General features: G+C 44.3%; 1 protein-coding gene across 3 annotated transcripts in view; it reads left to right on the plus strand.

Moving 5' to 3' along the window:
• CHCHD7 (coiled-coil-helix-coiled-coil-helix domain containing 7) overlaps window positions 1–14,370 on the plus strand; it is a 49,187-nt gene that overhangs the window by 22,794 nt on the left and 12,023 nt on the right. For all 3 annotated transcript variants that reach the window (XM_063925003.1, XM_063925002.1, XM_063925001.1), the window contains exons 2-3: window positions 8,927–8,989; window positions 9,927–10,025. In XM_063925003.1, the coding sequence (XP_063781073.1) occupies window positions 8,939–8,989; window positions 9,927–10,025 (150 nt within the window). In that variant the 5' untranslated portion in view covers window positions 8,927–8,938. The remainder of the gene's footprint in view (window positions 1–8,926; window positions 8,990–9,926; window positions 10,026–14,370) is intronic.

Here is a 14,370-nt window from a genome sequence, read left to right on the forward strand (position 1 = left end):
TTCTGCTGCTGATTCCTCTCCCAATGCAGCCAAGCATCTGACTAGCCTTCCTCATTGCTTTGTTACATTGCTTACCTGCCTTTAAGTCATCTGAAATAGTGACTCCTAGATCCTTTTCCTCCTCAGTAGTTTCCAGTATAGTGCCATTAATACTATATTTAGCCTTTGGATTTTTGAGACCCAAGTGCATGATTTTGCATTTTTTGGCGTTAAACTGTAATTGCCACACTCTTGACCATTCCTCTAGTCTACCTAGATCCTCAATCATTTGTTTTACCCCACCTGGTGTGTCTACCCTGTTGCATACCTTTGTGCCATCTGCAAAAAGGCATACTTTCCCTTTAATGCCATTTGCAGTGTCACCAATAAAGATATTAAAAAGCACTGGTCCAAGTACAGATCCCTGGGGTACTCCACTGGTAACATTTCCCTCCTGTGAATGCACTCCATTTACCACAACTCTCTGTTTTCTATCCTTCAACCAAGATCTTATCCATTCAATAATCCTAATATCCAATCCCAAACTTTCAAGTTTATTTAGCAGTCTGCAATGTGGAACAGTGTCAAAAGCCTTACTAAAGTCTAGATAAGCTATATCCATGGCTCCACCTTTATCCATCACTTTAGTCACACAGTCAAAAAAGTCAATAAGATTTGTTTGACATGATCTCCCCCCAGTGAATCCATGCTGTTTGGGATCCTGTAAATTGCCGTATTAAAGATAATCTACAACTCTTTCTTTTAAGAGTGTTTCCATTAATTTCCCTACTACTGATGTAAGACTCACTGGTCTGTAGTTGTTTGCCTCTTCCTTGCTTCCACTTTTGTGCAGTGGGACTACGTTTGCTCTTTTCTCTGACGTCCTAGTGGATGCTGGGACTCCGTCAGGACCATGGGGAATAGCGGCTCCGCAGGAGACAGGGCACAAAATTTAAAAGTTTGACCACTAGGTGGTGTGTACTGGCTCCTCCCCCTATGACCCTCCTCCAAGCCTCAGTTAGGTTTTTGTGCCCGTCCGAGCAGGGTGCAATCTAGGTGGCTCTCCTAAAGAGCTGCTTAGAAAAAGTTTGTTAGGTTTTTTATTTTCAGTGAGTCCTGCTGGCAACAGGCTCACTGCAACGAGGGACTTAGGGGAGAAGAAGTGAACTCACCTGCGTGCAGGATGGATTTGCTTCTTAGGCTACTGGACACTAGCTCCAGAGGGACGATCACAGGTACAGCCTGGATGGGTCACCGGAGCCGCGCCGCCGACCCCCTTGCAGATGCCGAATAGAGAAGAGGTCCAGAAACCGGCGGCAGAAGACGTCTCAGTCTTCATGAGGTAGCGCACAGCACTGCAGCTGTGCGCCATTGCTCTCCGCACACTTCACACCAGCGGTCACTGAGGGTGCAGGGCGCTGGGGGGGGCGCCCTGGGCAGCAATGTAATATACCTATTCTGGCTAAAATATATCACATATAGCCCCTGGGGCTATATGGATGTATTTAACCCCTGCCAGGTTCCAAAAAAACCGGGAGAAGAAGCCTGCCGAAAAGGGGGCGGGGCCTATTCTCCTCAGCACACAGCGCCATTTTCCTGCCCAGCTCCACTGCGAGGAAGGCTCCCAGGACTCTCCCCTGCACTGCACTACAGAAACAGGGTAAAAACAGAGAGGGGGGGCACTTATTGGCGATATTTAAAATATTTGAGCTGCTATAAAGGGAACACACTTATTAAGGTTGTCCCTATATATATTTATAGCGCTTGGGTGTGTGCTGGCAAACTCTCCCTCTGTCTCCCCAAAGGGCTAGTCGGGTCCTGTCTTCTATCAGAGCATTCCCTGTGTGTCGGTACGTGTGTGTCGACATGTATGAGGACGATGTTGGCGTGGAGGCGGAGCAATTGCCTGTAATGGTGATGTCACCCCCTAGGGAGTCGACACCAGAATGGATGGCTTTGTTTATGGAATTACGGGATAGTGTCAGCACGCTACAAAAGTCGGTTGACGACATGAGACAGCCGGCAAACCAGTTAGTACCTGTCCAGGCGTCTCAGACACAGTCAGGGGCTGTAAAACGCTCTTTACCTCAGTCGGTCGACACAGACCCAGACACTGACACTGAATCCAGTGTCGACGGTGAAGAAACAAACGTATTTTCCAGTAGGGCCACACGTTATATGATCACGGCAATGAAGGAGGCTTTGCATATCTCTGATACTGCAAGTACCACAAAAAGGGGTATTATGTGGGGTGTAAAAAAAACTACCGATAGTTTTTCCTGAATCAGAGGAACTGAAATGAAGTGTGTGATGAAGCGTGGGTTACCCCAGATAGAAAACTGCTAATTTCAAAGAAGTTATTGGCATTATACCCTTTCCCGCCAGAGGTTAGGGCGCGCTGGGAAACACCTCCTAGGGTGGATAAGGCGCTCACACGCTTATCAAAGCAAGTGGCGTTACCGTCTCCTGATACGGCCGCCCTCAAGGATCCAGCTGATAGGAGGCTGGAGAATACATTAAAAAGTATATACACACATACGGGTGTTATACTGAGACCAGCAATCGCCTCAGCCTGGATGTGCAGTGCTGGCGTGGCTTGGTCGGAGTCACTGTCTGAAAATATTGATACCCTGGATAGGGACAGTATTTTACTGACTATAGAGCAGTTAAAGGATGCATTTCTTTATATGCGAGATGCACAGAGAGATATTTGCACTCTGGCATCGAGAGTAAGTGCGATGTCCATATCTGCCAGAAGAAGTTTATGGACGCGCCAGTGGTCAGGTGATGCGGATTCCAAACGACATATGGAAGTATTGCCGTATAAGGGGGAGGAATTATTTGGGGTCGGTCTATCGGATCTGGTGGCCACGGCAACGGCCGGAAAATCCACCTTTTTACCCCAGGTCACCTCCCAGAGGAAAAAGCCGCAGGCTTTTCAGCCGCAGTCCTTTCGTTCCTATAAGAACAAACGAGCAAAAGGACATTCCTATTTGCCCCGAGGCAAAGGAAAGGGTAAGAGACTGCAACAAGCAGCTCCTTCCCAGGAGCAGAAGCCCTCCCCGGCTTCTACAAAGGCGTCAGCATGACGCTGGGACCTTACAAGCAGACTCAGGGGCGGTGGGGGGTCGCCTCAAACATTTCAGCGCACAGTGGGCTCACTCGCAGGTGGACCCCTGGAACCTGCAGGTAGTATCTCAGGGTTACAGGTTGGAATTCGAGAAGTCCCCTCCTCGCCGTTTCCTAAAGTCTGCTTTGCCAACGTCTCCCTCCGACAGGGCGACGGTATTGGAGGCCATTCACAAGCTGTATTCTCAGCAGGTGATAGTCAAGGTACCCCTCCTACAACAGGGACAGGGGTATTACTCCACGCTATTTGTGGTACCGAAGCCGGACGGCTCGGTAAGACCGATTCTAAATCTAAAATCTCTGAACCTGTACATACAAAAATTCAAGTTCAAGATGGAGTCACTCAGAGCAGTGATAGCGAATCTGGAAGAAGGGGATTTTATGGTGCCCTTGGACATCAAGGATGCTTACCTTCATGTTCCAATTTGTCCTTCACACCAAGGGTACCTCAGGTTCGTGGTCCAAAACTGTCATTAGTTTCAGACGCTGCCGTTTGGATTGTCCACGGCACCCCGGGTCTTTACCAAGGTAATGGCCGAAATGATGATCCTTCTTCGAAGAGAAGGCGTCTTAATTATCCCTTACTTGGACGATCTAAGGGCAAGATCCAGAGAACAGCTGGAGGTCGGAGTAGCACTAACCCAAGTAGTGCTCCAACAACACGGGTGGATTCTGAATTTTCCAAAATCCCAACTGATCCCGACGACACGTCTGTTGTTCCTAGGGATGATTCTGGACACTGTTCAGAAAAAGGTATTTCTTCCGGAGGAGAAAGCCAGGGAGTTATCCGATCTAGTCAGGAACCTCCTAAAACCAGGAAAAGTATCTGTGCATCAATGCACAAGAGTCCTGGGAAAAATGGTAGCTTCTTACGAAGCGATTCCATTCGGCAGATTCCATGCACGAACTTTTCAGTGGGATCTGCTGGACAAATGGTCCGGATCGCATCTGCAGATGCATCAGCGGATAAAATTGTCCACAAGGACAAGAGTGTCTCTGCTATGGTGGTTGCAGAGTGCTCATCTGTTAGAGGGCCGCAGATTCGGCATACAGAACTGGGTCCTAGTGACCACGGATGCCAGCCTGAGAGGCTGGGGAGCGGTCACACAGGGAAGAAACTTCCAGGGCGTGTGGTCAAGCCTGGAGACGTCTCTTCACATAAATATACTGGAGCTAAGAGCAATCTACAATGCTCTAAGCCTGGCAAAACCTCTGCTTCAGGGTCAGCCGGTGTTGATTCAGTCGGACAACATCACGGCAGTCGCCCACGTAAACAGACAGGGCGGCACAAGAAGCAGGAGGGCAATGGCAGAAGCTGCAAGGATTCTCCGCTGGGCAGAAAATCATGTGTTAGCACTGTCAGCTGTGTTCATCCCGGGAGTGGACAACTGGGAAGCAGACTTCCTCAGCAGACACGATCTGCACCCGGGAGAGTGGGGACTTCATCCAGAAGTCTTCCACATGATTGTGGTCCATTGGGAAAGACCAATGGTGGACATGATGGCGTCCCGCCTCAACAAAAAACTGGACAGGTATTGCGCCAGGTCAAGAGACCCTCAGGCAATAGCTGTAGACGCTCTGGTAACACCATGGGTGTACCAGTCAGTGTATGTGTTTCCTCCTCTGCCTCTCATACCAAAAGTACTGAGAATTATACGGCAAAGGGGAGTAAGAACGATACTCGTGGCTCCGGATTGGCCAAGAAGAACTTGGTACCCGGAACTTCAGGAGATGCTCACGGAAGATCCGTGGCCTCTACCTCTAAGACGGGACCTGCTTCAGCAGGGACCGTGTCTATACCAAGACTTACCGCGGCTGCGTTTGACGGCATGGCGGTTGAACGCCGAATCCTAAGGGAAAAAGGCATTCCGGAAGAGGTCATCCCTACCCTGGTAAAAGCCAGGAAGGAGGTGACTGCACAACATTATCACCGCATTTGGAGAAAATATGTTGCGTGGTGTGAGGCCAGGAAGGCCCCGACGGAGGAATTTCAACTGGGTCGATTCCTACATTTCCTGCAAACAGGTTTGTCTATGGGCCTCAAATTAGGGTCCATTAAGGTTCAAATTTCGGCCCTGTCGATTTTCTTCCAGAAAGAATTGGCTTCAGTTCCTGAAGTCCAGACTTTTGTAAAAGGAGTACTACATATACAGCCCCCGGTTGTGCCCCCAGTGGCACCGTGGGATCTTAATGTAGTTTTGGATTTTCTCAAATCCCATTGGTTTGAGCCACTCAAATCGGTGGATTTGAAATATCTTACATGGAAAGTAACCATGCTACTGGCCCTGGCTTCAGCCAGGAGAGTGTCAGAATTGGCGGCTTTATCGTATAAAAGCCCATATCTGATTTTCCATTCGGACAGGGCAGAACTGCGGACGCGTCCTCACTTTCTGCCTAAGGTGGTTTCAGCGTTTCACCTGAACCAGCCTATTGTGGTGCCTGCGGCTACTAGCGATTTGGAGGATTCCAAGTTGCTGGACGTTGTCAGAGCATTGAAAATATATATTTCAAGGACGGCTGGAGTCAGAAAATCTGACTCGCTGTTTATACTGTATGCACCCAACAAGCTGGGTGCTCCTGCTTCTAAGCAGACGATTGCTCGTTGGATTTGTAGCACAATTCAACTTGCACATTCTGTGGCAGGCCTGCCACAGCCTAAATCTGTCAAGGCCCATTCCACAAGGAAGGTGGGCTCATCTTGGGCGGCTGCCCGAGGGGTCTCGGCATTACAACTCTGCCGAGCAGCTACGTGGTCAGGGGAGAACACGTTTGTAAAATTATACAAATTTGATACCCTGGCTAAGGAGGACCTGGAGTTCTCTCATTCGGTGCTGCAGAGTCATCCGCACTCTCCCGCCCGTTTGGGAGCTTTGGTATAATCCCCATGGTCCTGACGGAGTCCCAGCATCCACTAGGACGTCAGAGAAAATAAGATTTTACTTACCGATAAATCTATTTCTCGTAGTCCGTAGTGGATGCTGGGCGCCCATCCCAAGTGCGGATTGTCTGCAATACTTGTACATAGTTATTGTTACAAAAAAATCGGGTTGTTATTGTTGTGAGCCGTCTGTTCAGAGGCTCCTACGTTTGTCATACTGTTAACTGGGTTCAGATCACAAGTTGTACGGTGTGATTGGTGTGGCTGGTATGAGTCTTACCCGGGATTCAAAATCCTTCCTTATTGTGTACGCTCGTCCGGGCACAGTATCCTAACTGAGGCTTGGAGGAGGGTCATAGGGGGAGGAGCCAGTACACACCACCTAGTGGTCAAACTTTTAAATTTTGTGCCCTGTCTCCTGCGGAGCCGCTATTCCCCATGGTCCTGATGGAGTCCCAGCATCCACTACGGACTACGAGAAATAGATTTATCGGTAAGTAAAATCTTATTTTCCAGTCCTCTGGAATTACTCCTGTAGCTAATGGTTGATCAATTCTGTCAATGGTGCTACCAGCACCTTTTTAAGTTCTTTTAGTATCTTTGGATGTATCCCATCTGGCCCCATAGATTTGTCCACTTTCAGATTTGAGAGTTCTGTTAGGACCTTCTCCTCTGTAAGTGTACTTATGTACCCATGCGGGTGCACACATTTATGCTCTCAGCCTCCTGAGAAACACAATTGTTCAAGCAGATAAAAATATTAAGAACATTGAGGAGCAGAAATGTGCGAAAAATCCTTGGTTTGGGAGCTGAAACTGTTCTTTGGGCACCCAAATCAAGACTTTAGATGGGTGCTTTTTGGCACAAAAATAGGCACCCAAAACAATTGAATTAACTAGTTATCTTGGTGCCCAAAACAGTTGAATAAACCCCTAAATATCACTTATGCCAGTGATGGGCAATAGATGGCGCTAGGACCACATGCAGTCCTCCCTGAGCCTTCATTTGTGGTTTCCAGATCTTTCCTGCTTTATTGTCTGATTTGTTTATTGTAGCTTGTTTTAAATGCATGCTAATGTTACTACAGATAAGGGGTTTTGTTTGAGTATTTCAGGTTTTACCAACATTAATTGTAATTTGTCCTTTTAACTATTAGAGGGCCACTCATGCAGCCTCTATAGTGTAGTAGTAGTAGTAGTAGTAGTAGTAGTAGTAGTAGTAGTAGTAGTAGTAGTAGTAGTAGTTATTATAATTTCTTGTTAGCAAAACAAGAAAACAGCGACTTGTAGGACAAGTACATGGTATATGAATATTGCCTCACTAGGGGACATGACACTAATACCCCTTTCAGACCGCCAGCTTGTAACCCAGGTTATTGCACTTGAGCGCGCAGTAACCCGGGTTGCTGTGCGGTCTTCAAGGGCCCAGGGGAAATATACTGGGTCGAGTGACCTGGTATTTTAACACTGATAGCAACTACGGTTGAATACGGCTTCGACCCGGGTCGCTGTGCAGTGTGAATGGGTTGCCAGGTCGATGCAACATGTTTCCCGTTCACATTGTAATATGCCAGGCTGGGGACAGCGGTGTGAAAAGGGTTCAGGTGGGTCGCACCCGGGAAGCACCCGTGTACGGCCAGCCAATAGCGGTCTGAAAGGAGTATAAGATAAGCATCAGGGGGCAGAACCTGTGGTCTAGGTAAGAGAAAGAAAGCACATGTGTAGTGTTTCCTATCACTGATCTATACAATTACATAAGTGGTAATTCATCCCCAGCAGTGAATTAGAAGGATGTTTGTCACATTGGACTTACTTTGCGTAACATGGAAGTAAGGTATCCTGGTTTGTACTCCTCCAACATTGATTTATTTTATTATTTTTATTATTTTTTTGTAGATGAAGTCTTTGTGCCATTGTCCTGGGACCCTGAAAATGTTTATATGATTAAATAGATTGCATTTAAGACAATAAGGAAATTCCAAAGATAGATTATAATACGCTTCTTGGAGTCAGAAGTTGCACCCATTCTGCCTATACAGCACATGTATAAATAAAGAATAACTTTATTATGATATAATGGATTGAATTTAAGTGCATTTGTGGTTTAGTCCTCAAAGTAGCCATGTACTAGTACAGGTTGAGTATCCCATATCCAAATATTCCGAAATACGGACTTTTTTGAGTGTGATAGTGAAACCTTTGTTTTTTGATGGCTCAGTGTACACAAACTTTGTTTAATACACAAAGTTATTAAAAATATTGTATTAAATGACCTTCAGGCTGTGTCTATAAGGTGTATATGAAACATAAATGAATTGTGTGACTGTAGACACACTTTGTTTAATGCACAAAGTTATAAAAAATATTGGCTAAAATTACCTTCAGGCTAGGTGTATATGACACATAAATGCATTCAGTGCTTAGACTTGGGTCCCATCACCATGATATCTTATTATGGTATGCAATTATTCCAAAATACGGAAAAATCCCATATCCAAAATACCTCTGGTCCCAAGCATTTTGGATAAGGGATACTCAACCTGTAGTTGATAAAGACCTCTCATAACAGTCTTTTTGGATGTAAATGTTCCTGTAGCTTATTACGTATGGTCTGGACTTGTTTAGTTTTCCTCTTTTCTTGCCTTTTATTTGGTTCCACCCTTTTCCCTGTTTTTATTAATCTCCTTACATGTAAAAACACTCTGGTTTGGTGGATTTGCCACAAGATGGCACTCTACCCATAGTCATCAAGAGATAACATTACAATGTATTATTTTTGTTTGAAATCTGCTTAAAATATACATGCAGGGTGAGAAAAGATATTGCCGTAATAGGTAAAAATAAGATTGTTGTTAGAGGCACATATTTTCCCATTCAGCTTTTCAGATACTGCTGTGATGTATGTGGAGAAGATGATGATCTGCTTGTTTCTGTGTTTTAGGATTGCAGCAAGATGTCTGCAAACAGAAAAATGAGAGATGTTGACCTCAACCCATGTATGGAGGTTAGTTGAATTATGAGCACAGGAACATTATGCTAGCTATTCTTGTCTCAAACCATTACTTAGCTATGGTCCAGTGGTAACGCAACGTCCTTCGACTTGCACACGCTGGCAGTATATTGTGATGAACGCGCATCCTTTCACAAAGGAGTAAAAAACGACCAGGGGGATATATACTAAGAATCGATTTTGGCAGATCGCCGTAACAAAAGTTGCAAAATTACTAACAAGGGTTTTGGCTTCAACGATGTCTTTCGGTGGTGTATGTGTTTTGAATTTTGGCGTGTGCAATTTTGTGGCTTTCTTTTGGGAAGTCGCACATGAAAGCAGTATAAGTCGCACTACAATGCCTCAGAAGTGCAACAAGAAATTTGGTGACTGCTCAGTCCAATTAGATGGGCAGTGCATAGTCAAACGATTCCATGGTGAGTATAGGCGTGAGCTGAGAAACTGTGGGTATGTGTAAGATGATGGGAGAACCGCTGGATGGTTAAAATGTAGGACCTGAGATAATTTATCGGAACTTTTGTTTTGCTCAGATTGTTCCACCTATAGTTGAATTTTTCAGTTTTGGCAGTAAATATCTTTTTAAGTCACTGCCGGAATGTAGATCCTCAGCTAAGTACCTGGAGCTATTGAGTTGACTGCATCATGCAGGGCACTTAACCCACACCACCTACCACGACTAATACCTGGGGCATATATTCGTGGTAAACTGCATCTCCAATGTTTTCTCTCAATGGCTTTATATGCAAATGAGGAGACAAATCAAGCCATGGTTTTCTTTTTTTGACAAGACAGGTGGATTTCATTATTTGAGTAGTACATAAAATGTTTTCTATATGTCACTTGAAAAACATCTTTGATATTAAAGTTACTCATGTTTTCAATACGCGATATAAAAATGTGGACAGCAATTGGTTTTCAATCTGTTTTCAAGGAAAGTGATGCTTCAGCAAAGTGCTTGGATGTGAATTTGTACCAAAAAGATATGTGTACCTCATACTTTATCCGATACAAACAGTGCAGGAAGTTCTGGGTAAGTATAAAACTTTGAAATGCATTCTAAATGATTAATTCTTTAGTTAAAATAAGATCCTGAAATATTAGCCAACATTTTGTTTGGCAAGTTTAAAACAAAATAAATCTTCATAAACATGACTTTGGATGTTAGTTTTTATTTAGTTATTATGCTAATTGAAAGTGTTTTAATAGACCTATCTATATTTATATATCCCGCTTATAAACGAGACAAAAATTAAAGCCAAAATATTCTTTTGGAAAGCTATTCCATTAAATTGCCATATTTCTTGAAAATCCCTACCCGCCTCCCATATTACCACTGAAATCCAATGAATAAACTAGCCAGTTAGAAGTATGCAGCAACATATTGTTTTTCCTTTATTACTTGTGTTCTTAATGCACTTTGTAAAATAATTAAATTTCCTTTACTGATTTGTGCTTCGTTACATAACATGGCACAATGTATAATGCTCTCCTCTATAATAAAAGGCTAACGATGCTCCTCACCTCTATGGTGGGAATTCAAGTGTTTTACATGCCAGCGGCTACTAGGTGCCTCACGATGGAGCAATTCAGTTTTTGCAGCAGCCGACACTGACATTGCTGTTATGTTGTGCCGTCATTTTGACGGGCTGGTAACTAGTAGTGCCAAAAATTGCTCCGTTGGGTGATGTGCTTTCCTCATGCAACTGGGGGAGCAGGGCGACAGCATTTGCTTCCCGTAAAAGATTCTCAGTCGCGCCCTTAGTGTTGCAGCAGGCATCTACAAAAATTCAGCAGCCTGATTTCACAATTAGACTTGTGTTTCAGAAGTGCCATCTCATGGAGGGGGGGGGGGGGGGGGGAAGAGAGGGGGAGAGGAAGTGCACAAACATGGTTTCGGCGCCCTAACCAGAACTTTAGACTTGTTTAGCCGCTATATTCTGTGAAAACCAGTCTTATTTGGCTGCAATAGGAGCATTAATTAAAGGGTGCCTGGAACAAATGAATTGCTTTGTCGGGTGCCCAGTAACTTCAGTGATGCCCAAAATAATGGGCATCCTCGTTTATAGTATGAATTTACGTTTAATTATTTTTCCATTCCATTTGGCACTGGCATATTACCACTGTTTATTCACCAGTAAAGCTAGATAGAATATGGTAACTTAAAATGCAAGTTGGTCCAATATGAAAAAAAAACCCTGGTTACATTCACAATAAGTAAACCTGATTTGATGAAATGACAAATTAATTTAACTTATTGAGTACTGAAGCTAGATTCTGTTCTTTTGTCATCTCCGGCAGTTGTAAACTCTGCTTGTTGTATGGATTGGAAATGTGAAGCGCATAGGGTATATTGCTTTCCTCATGAGCAAAATGGGAAGCCTTTGGAGTTTTTCCCTTTAGAAAAATGTCTCCATTAAATTTAGTGGCTAAATTTTGTGTCTGCCCGCAACTCGCAGGCTATTGCATTTGGAGCACTGCGTGGAGAATTGTACATTCTACTGTATGTTCATGTTACATTTGGAATTATTACAGAAACATTGTTTAAGCCACTACTACAACAATGGCAGGCCAACTTTTTGAGATGCAGTAGCTAGATAGCTTATTTTTCAATAGAATTATATGTATAGAAACCGCTTCTCTGACCTCTCATCACAAGTATGTAAAGGAGACTTATATAACTTAAAACCATAGGTTATACAATTGAGTTTTAGCTTGTAACCTGCAATATGAGTAGGGATGCCTGGGTTGCAGCACTCTGCTTCAAGAGCAGTAATTCCACTGTTTCTGTCAATAATAACCTCACCTTGAGCTGTGGACATCTAGGTAGACCTTCTTGCACCAATAGGAAAACTTGGATCAACAGGAGTAAATGGCCGCATCTGATGGCACTGGGAGTTGAAATATACCACTTATATCACTTATAGGAATTGTGTATTATTTAGCGCAGGCAACCTGAATATTTTAGCATTTGCTGGGAGTAATGGTGCCTGAGATCTGCCCATGGCTGAATATGAATGCTATAAACTTTTTCCAAGATTTAGCGATGGTTCGATGCAATGTAGCGTGACCATGTAAACACTACACGATCCGCCGAATGATTACACACTATACACTCCTTACAGGGGTAATGTTACTGCACCGCATCATACATTGCATCGTCCCATCTGATGTGTAGCACATCAGATTAGCACATACAACCAGACAGTGAATTAGGGGTACACAAGCTTGCTTTGGTCAGTACATCGGTGTGTACCAGCATCTTGTAACTAATGTCTGGGACAGTAAATCCAGTCCGGAACAACACGGTATATATAATTCCAAGGCTATTCTGTGTGGTTGGCCCCTACAACTTCTATTGTTGTGATTATTTTCATTATGTTTATGGATTGTATGAAATTATTATAGTGTTACAGTGTACTCATTGTTGAACTAAGAATCTCTCAAGCAATATAAAAAATCTTTAAGTAAAAGAGCGGTTCAGCTGTAAGAAATGTTCCTTCCCATCTTGTATGTTCTGATTAGTTGGTAGCAACATTATAAATTAAATGTATACATGTTTAAATCGTTTTAATTTGTACTTCTAAAAAATACACAACATATGAAATGCACTTTTCACTAGCATCTAAAACATGTTTTTATGTGCACAAACTTACTGAAATGTAGCATAATAGTCCTCTTTTATTATATTCTTTAGAGGACATGTTTGAGTGACCTGTTGAACCTGGCATGTGCCGTATCATGTGTTTTATATATGCTGCGTATAGCAAATAGTGTATAGAATTTGACAGCAGATAAGAACCACTTGGCCCATCTAGTCTGCCCCCTTTTTTTTACCATATTTTTATCACAAACCTTATTTGATCCTTATTTCTTTGTAAGGATATCCGTATGTTTATCCCATGCATGTTTAAATTGCTCTGCATTAAGGGCCCCATACACTAAAACAATAATGCCCAATTTCATCCGATTTCTACCTTTCGGGACGATATATCGAATGAAAAGTGGCAAATCGGATGTGTTTTACATCCGATCCGATGCGCGTTCCTGTGAGCATCGGATCGGAGCCCCTAGGTCGTTAGTGCTGCACTCGTGATATGGCGTATCCCGCAGGCATGGCTGGGATCGCATACGATACATCGTATGCAAAAGGACCGATATATCGTATGTGATCCTGCCACCCGGGAAGCTGCCGCGCGATTCAAGAGCAATCACCTCCGACTTCAGCCTCAGCCATATCGTTGTAGTGTATGGGGCCCTTAAGCCTCTACCACCTCTAATGGGAGGCTGTTCCACTTGTCCACTACCCTTTCTGTGAAGTAATTTTTCCTCAAATTTCTCCTGAACCTCCCCCCCTCCAGCCTCAGTGCATGTCCTCGTGTCCTATTGCTTCTCTTCATTTGGAGAATGTTTCCCTCCTGGACTTTGTTACAACCCTTGATATATTTGAAAGTTTTCTATCATGTTCCCCCTTTCCCTTCTCTGCTCCAAACTATACATATTGAGATTTTTTTTTTTTTTAGACTTTCTGGTTATGTTTTGTGATGTAGGCCATGCACCATTTTAGTTGCCCTTCTTTGTACAGTCTCTAATCTCTTATATAATAGCCCAGATCTGTGACTTTGTGCCTGTGTGTATAACGCTGGGCGTGGCTAGGAGCTCTCATTGGGTTAGCAGCAGGTCTATCACACCCAGCCCACAGCTGATTGGGCGAGAAACTCCCTCCCACACAGGTTACATCCAATGGGAGCCTCTGCCCTTTGGCTGCTGTGTGTTCCCAGAGCAGGATTAACAATGGGGCTGATGGAGCTGCAGCTCCAGGTCCACACCCCAAAATAGGCCCACTGCATCTGCAGCAACATACCCTCCAACAATTTACACATAAAAATCGATTAAAATTCAAACAGGGGGTGTGGCCCCGCCCCTTTTCCTATACTTTCAATGGAAGTTTGGAGAGCCAAAAATCGGTACAGACTATAAAAAAAATGTACTGTACCTGCCAAAAGAGTTCAGCTGGAGGGTATGCCACTGCATCTGCAGCAAGTCTCTGCGCTGTAGATAGGGAGAAAAAAATCCTTTTACTACAGCGTCCTATGGGGGTTATTCCGACCTGTTCGCACGCTGCAGGTTTTTGCAGCTGTGCGATTGAGTATCAAAAGCGCATGCGTGCGTGCCGCAATGCGCAGGCGTGTCACTGCCCGGCGACGATGAAGGCAACGAAGAAAGCATTCGCAGCGGCGGACGCAAGAAGAATGACAGGAAGAGGCCGGCTGGGGGTGTCAACTGACCGTTTTGAAGAAGTGTCCGGCCGAACGCAGGCGTGCCCAGCCGTTTCCAGAGAAGGATCCTGACGTCGCCTCCAGGCCGGATCGTCTCAG

This window comes from Pseudophryne corroboree, chromosome 5 (genome assembly GCF_028390025.1).
Source record: "Pseudophryne corroboree isolate aPseCor3 chromosome 5, aPseCor3.hap2, whole genome shotgun sequence".
In the NCBI taxonomy this organism is placed as follows: domain Eukaryota; kingdom Metazoa; phylum Chordata; class Amphibia; order Anura; family Myobatrachidae; genus Pseudophryne; species Pseudophryne corroboree.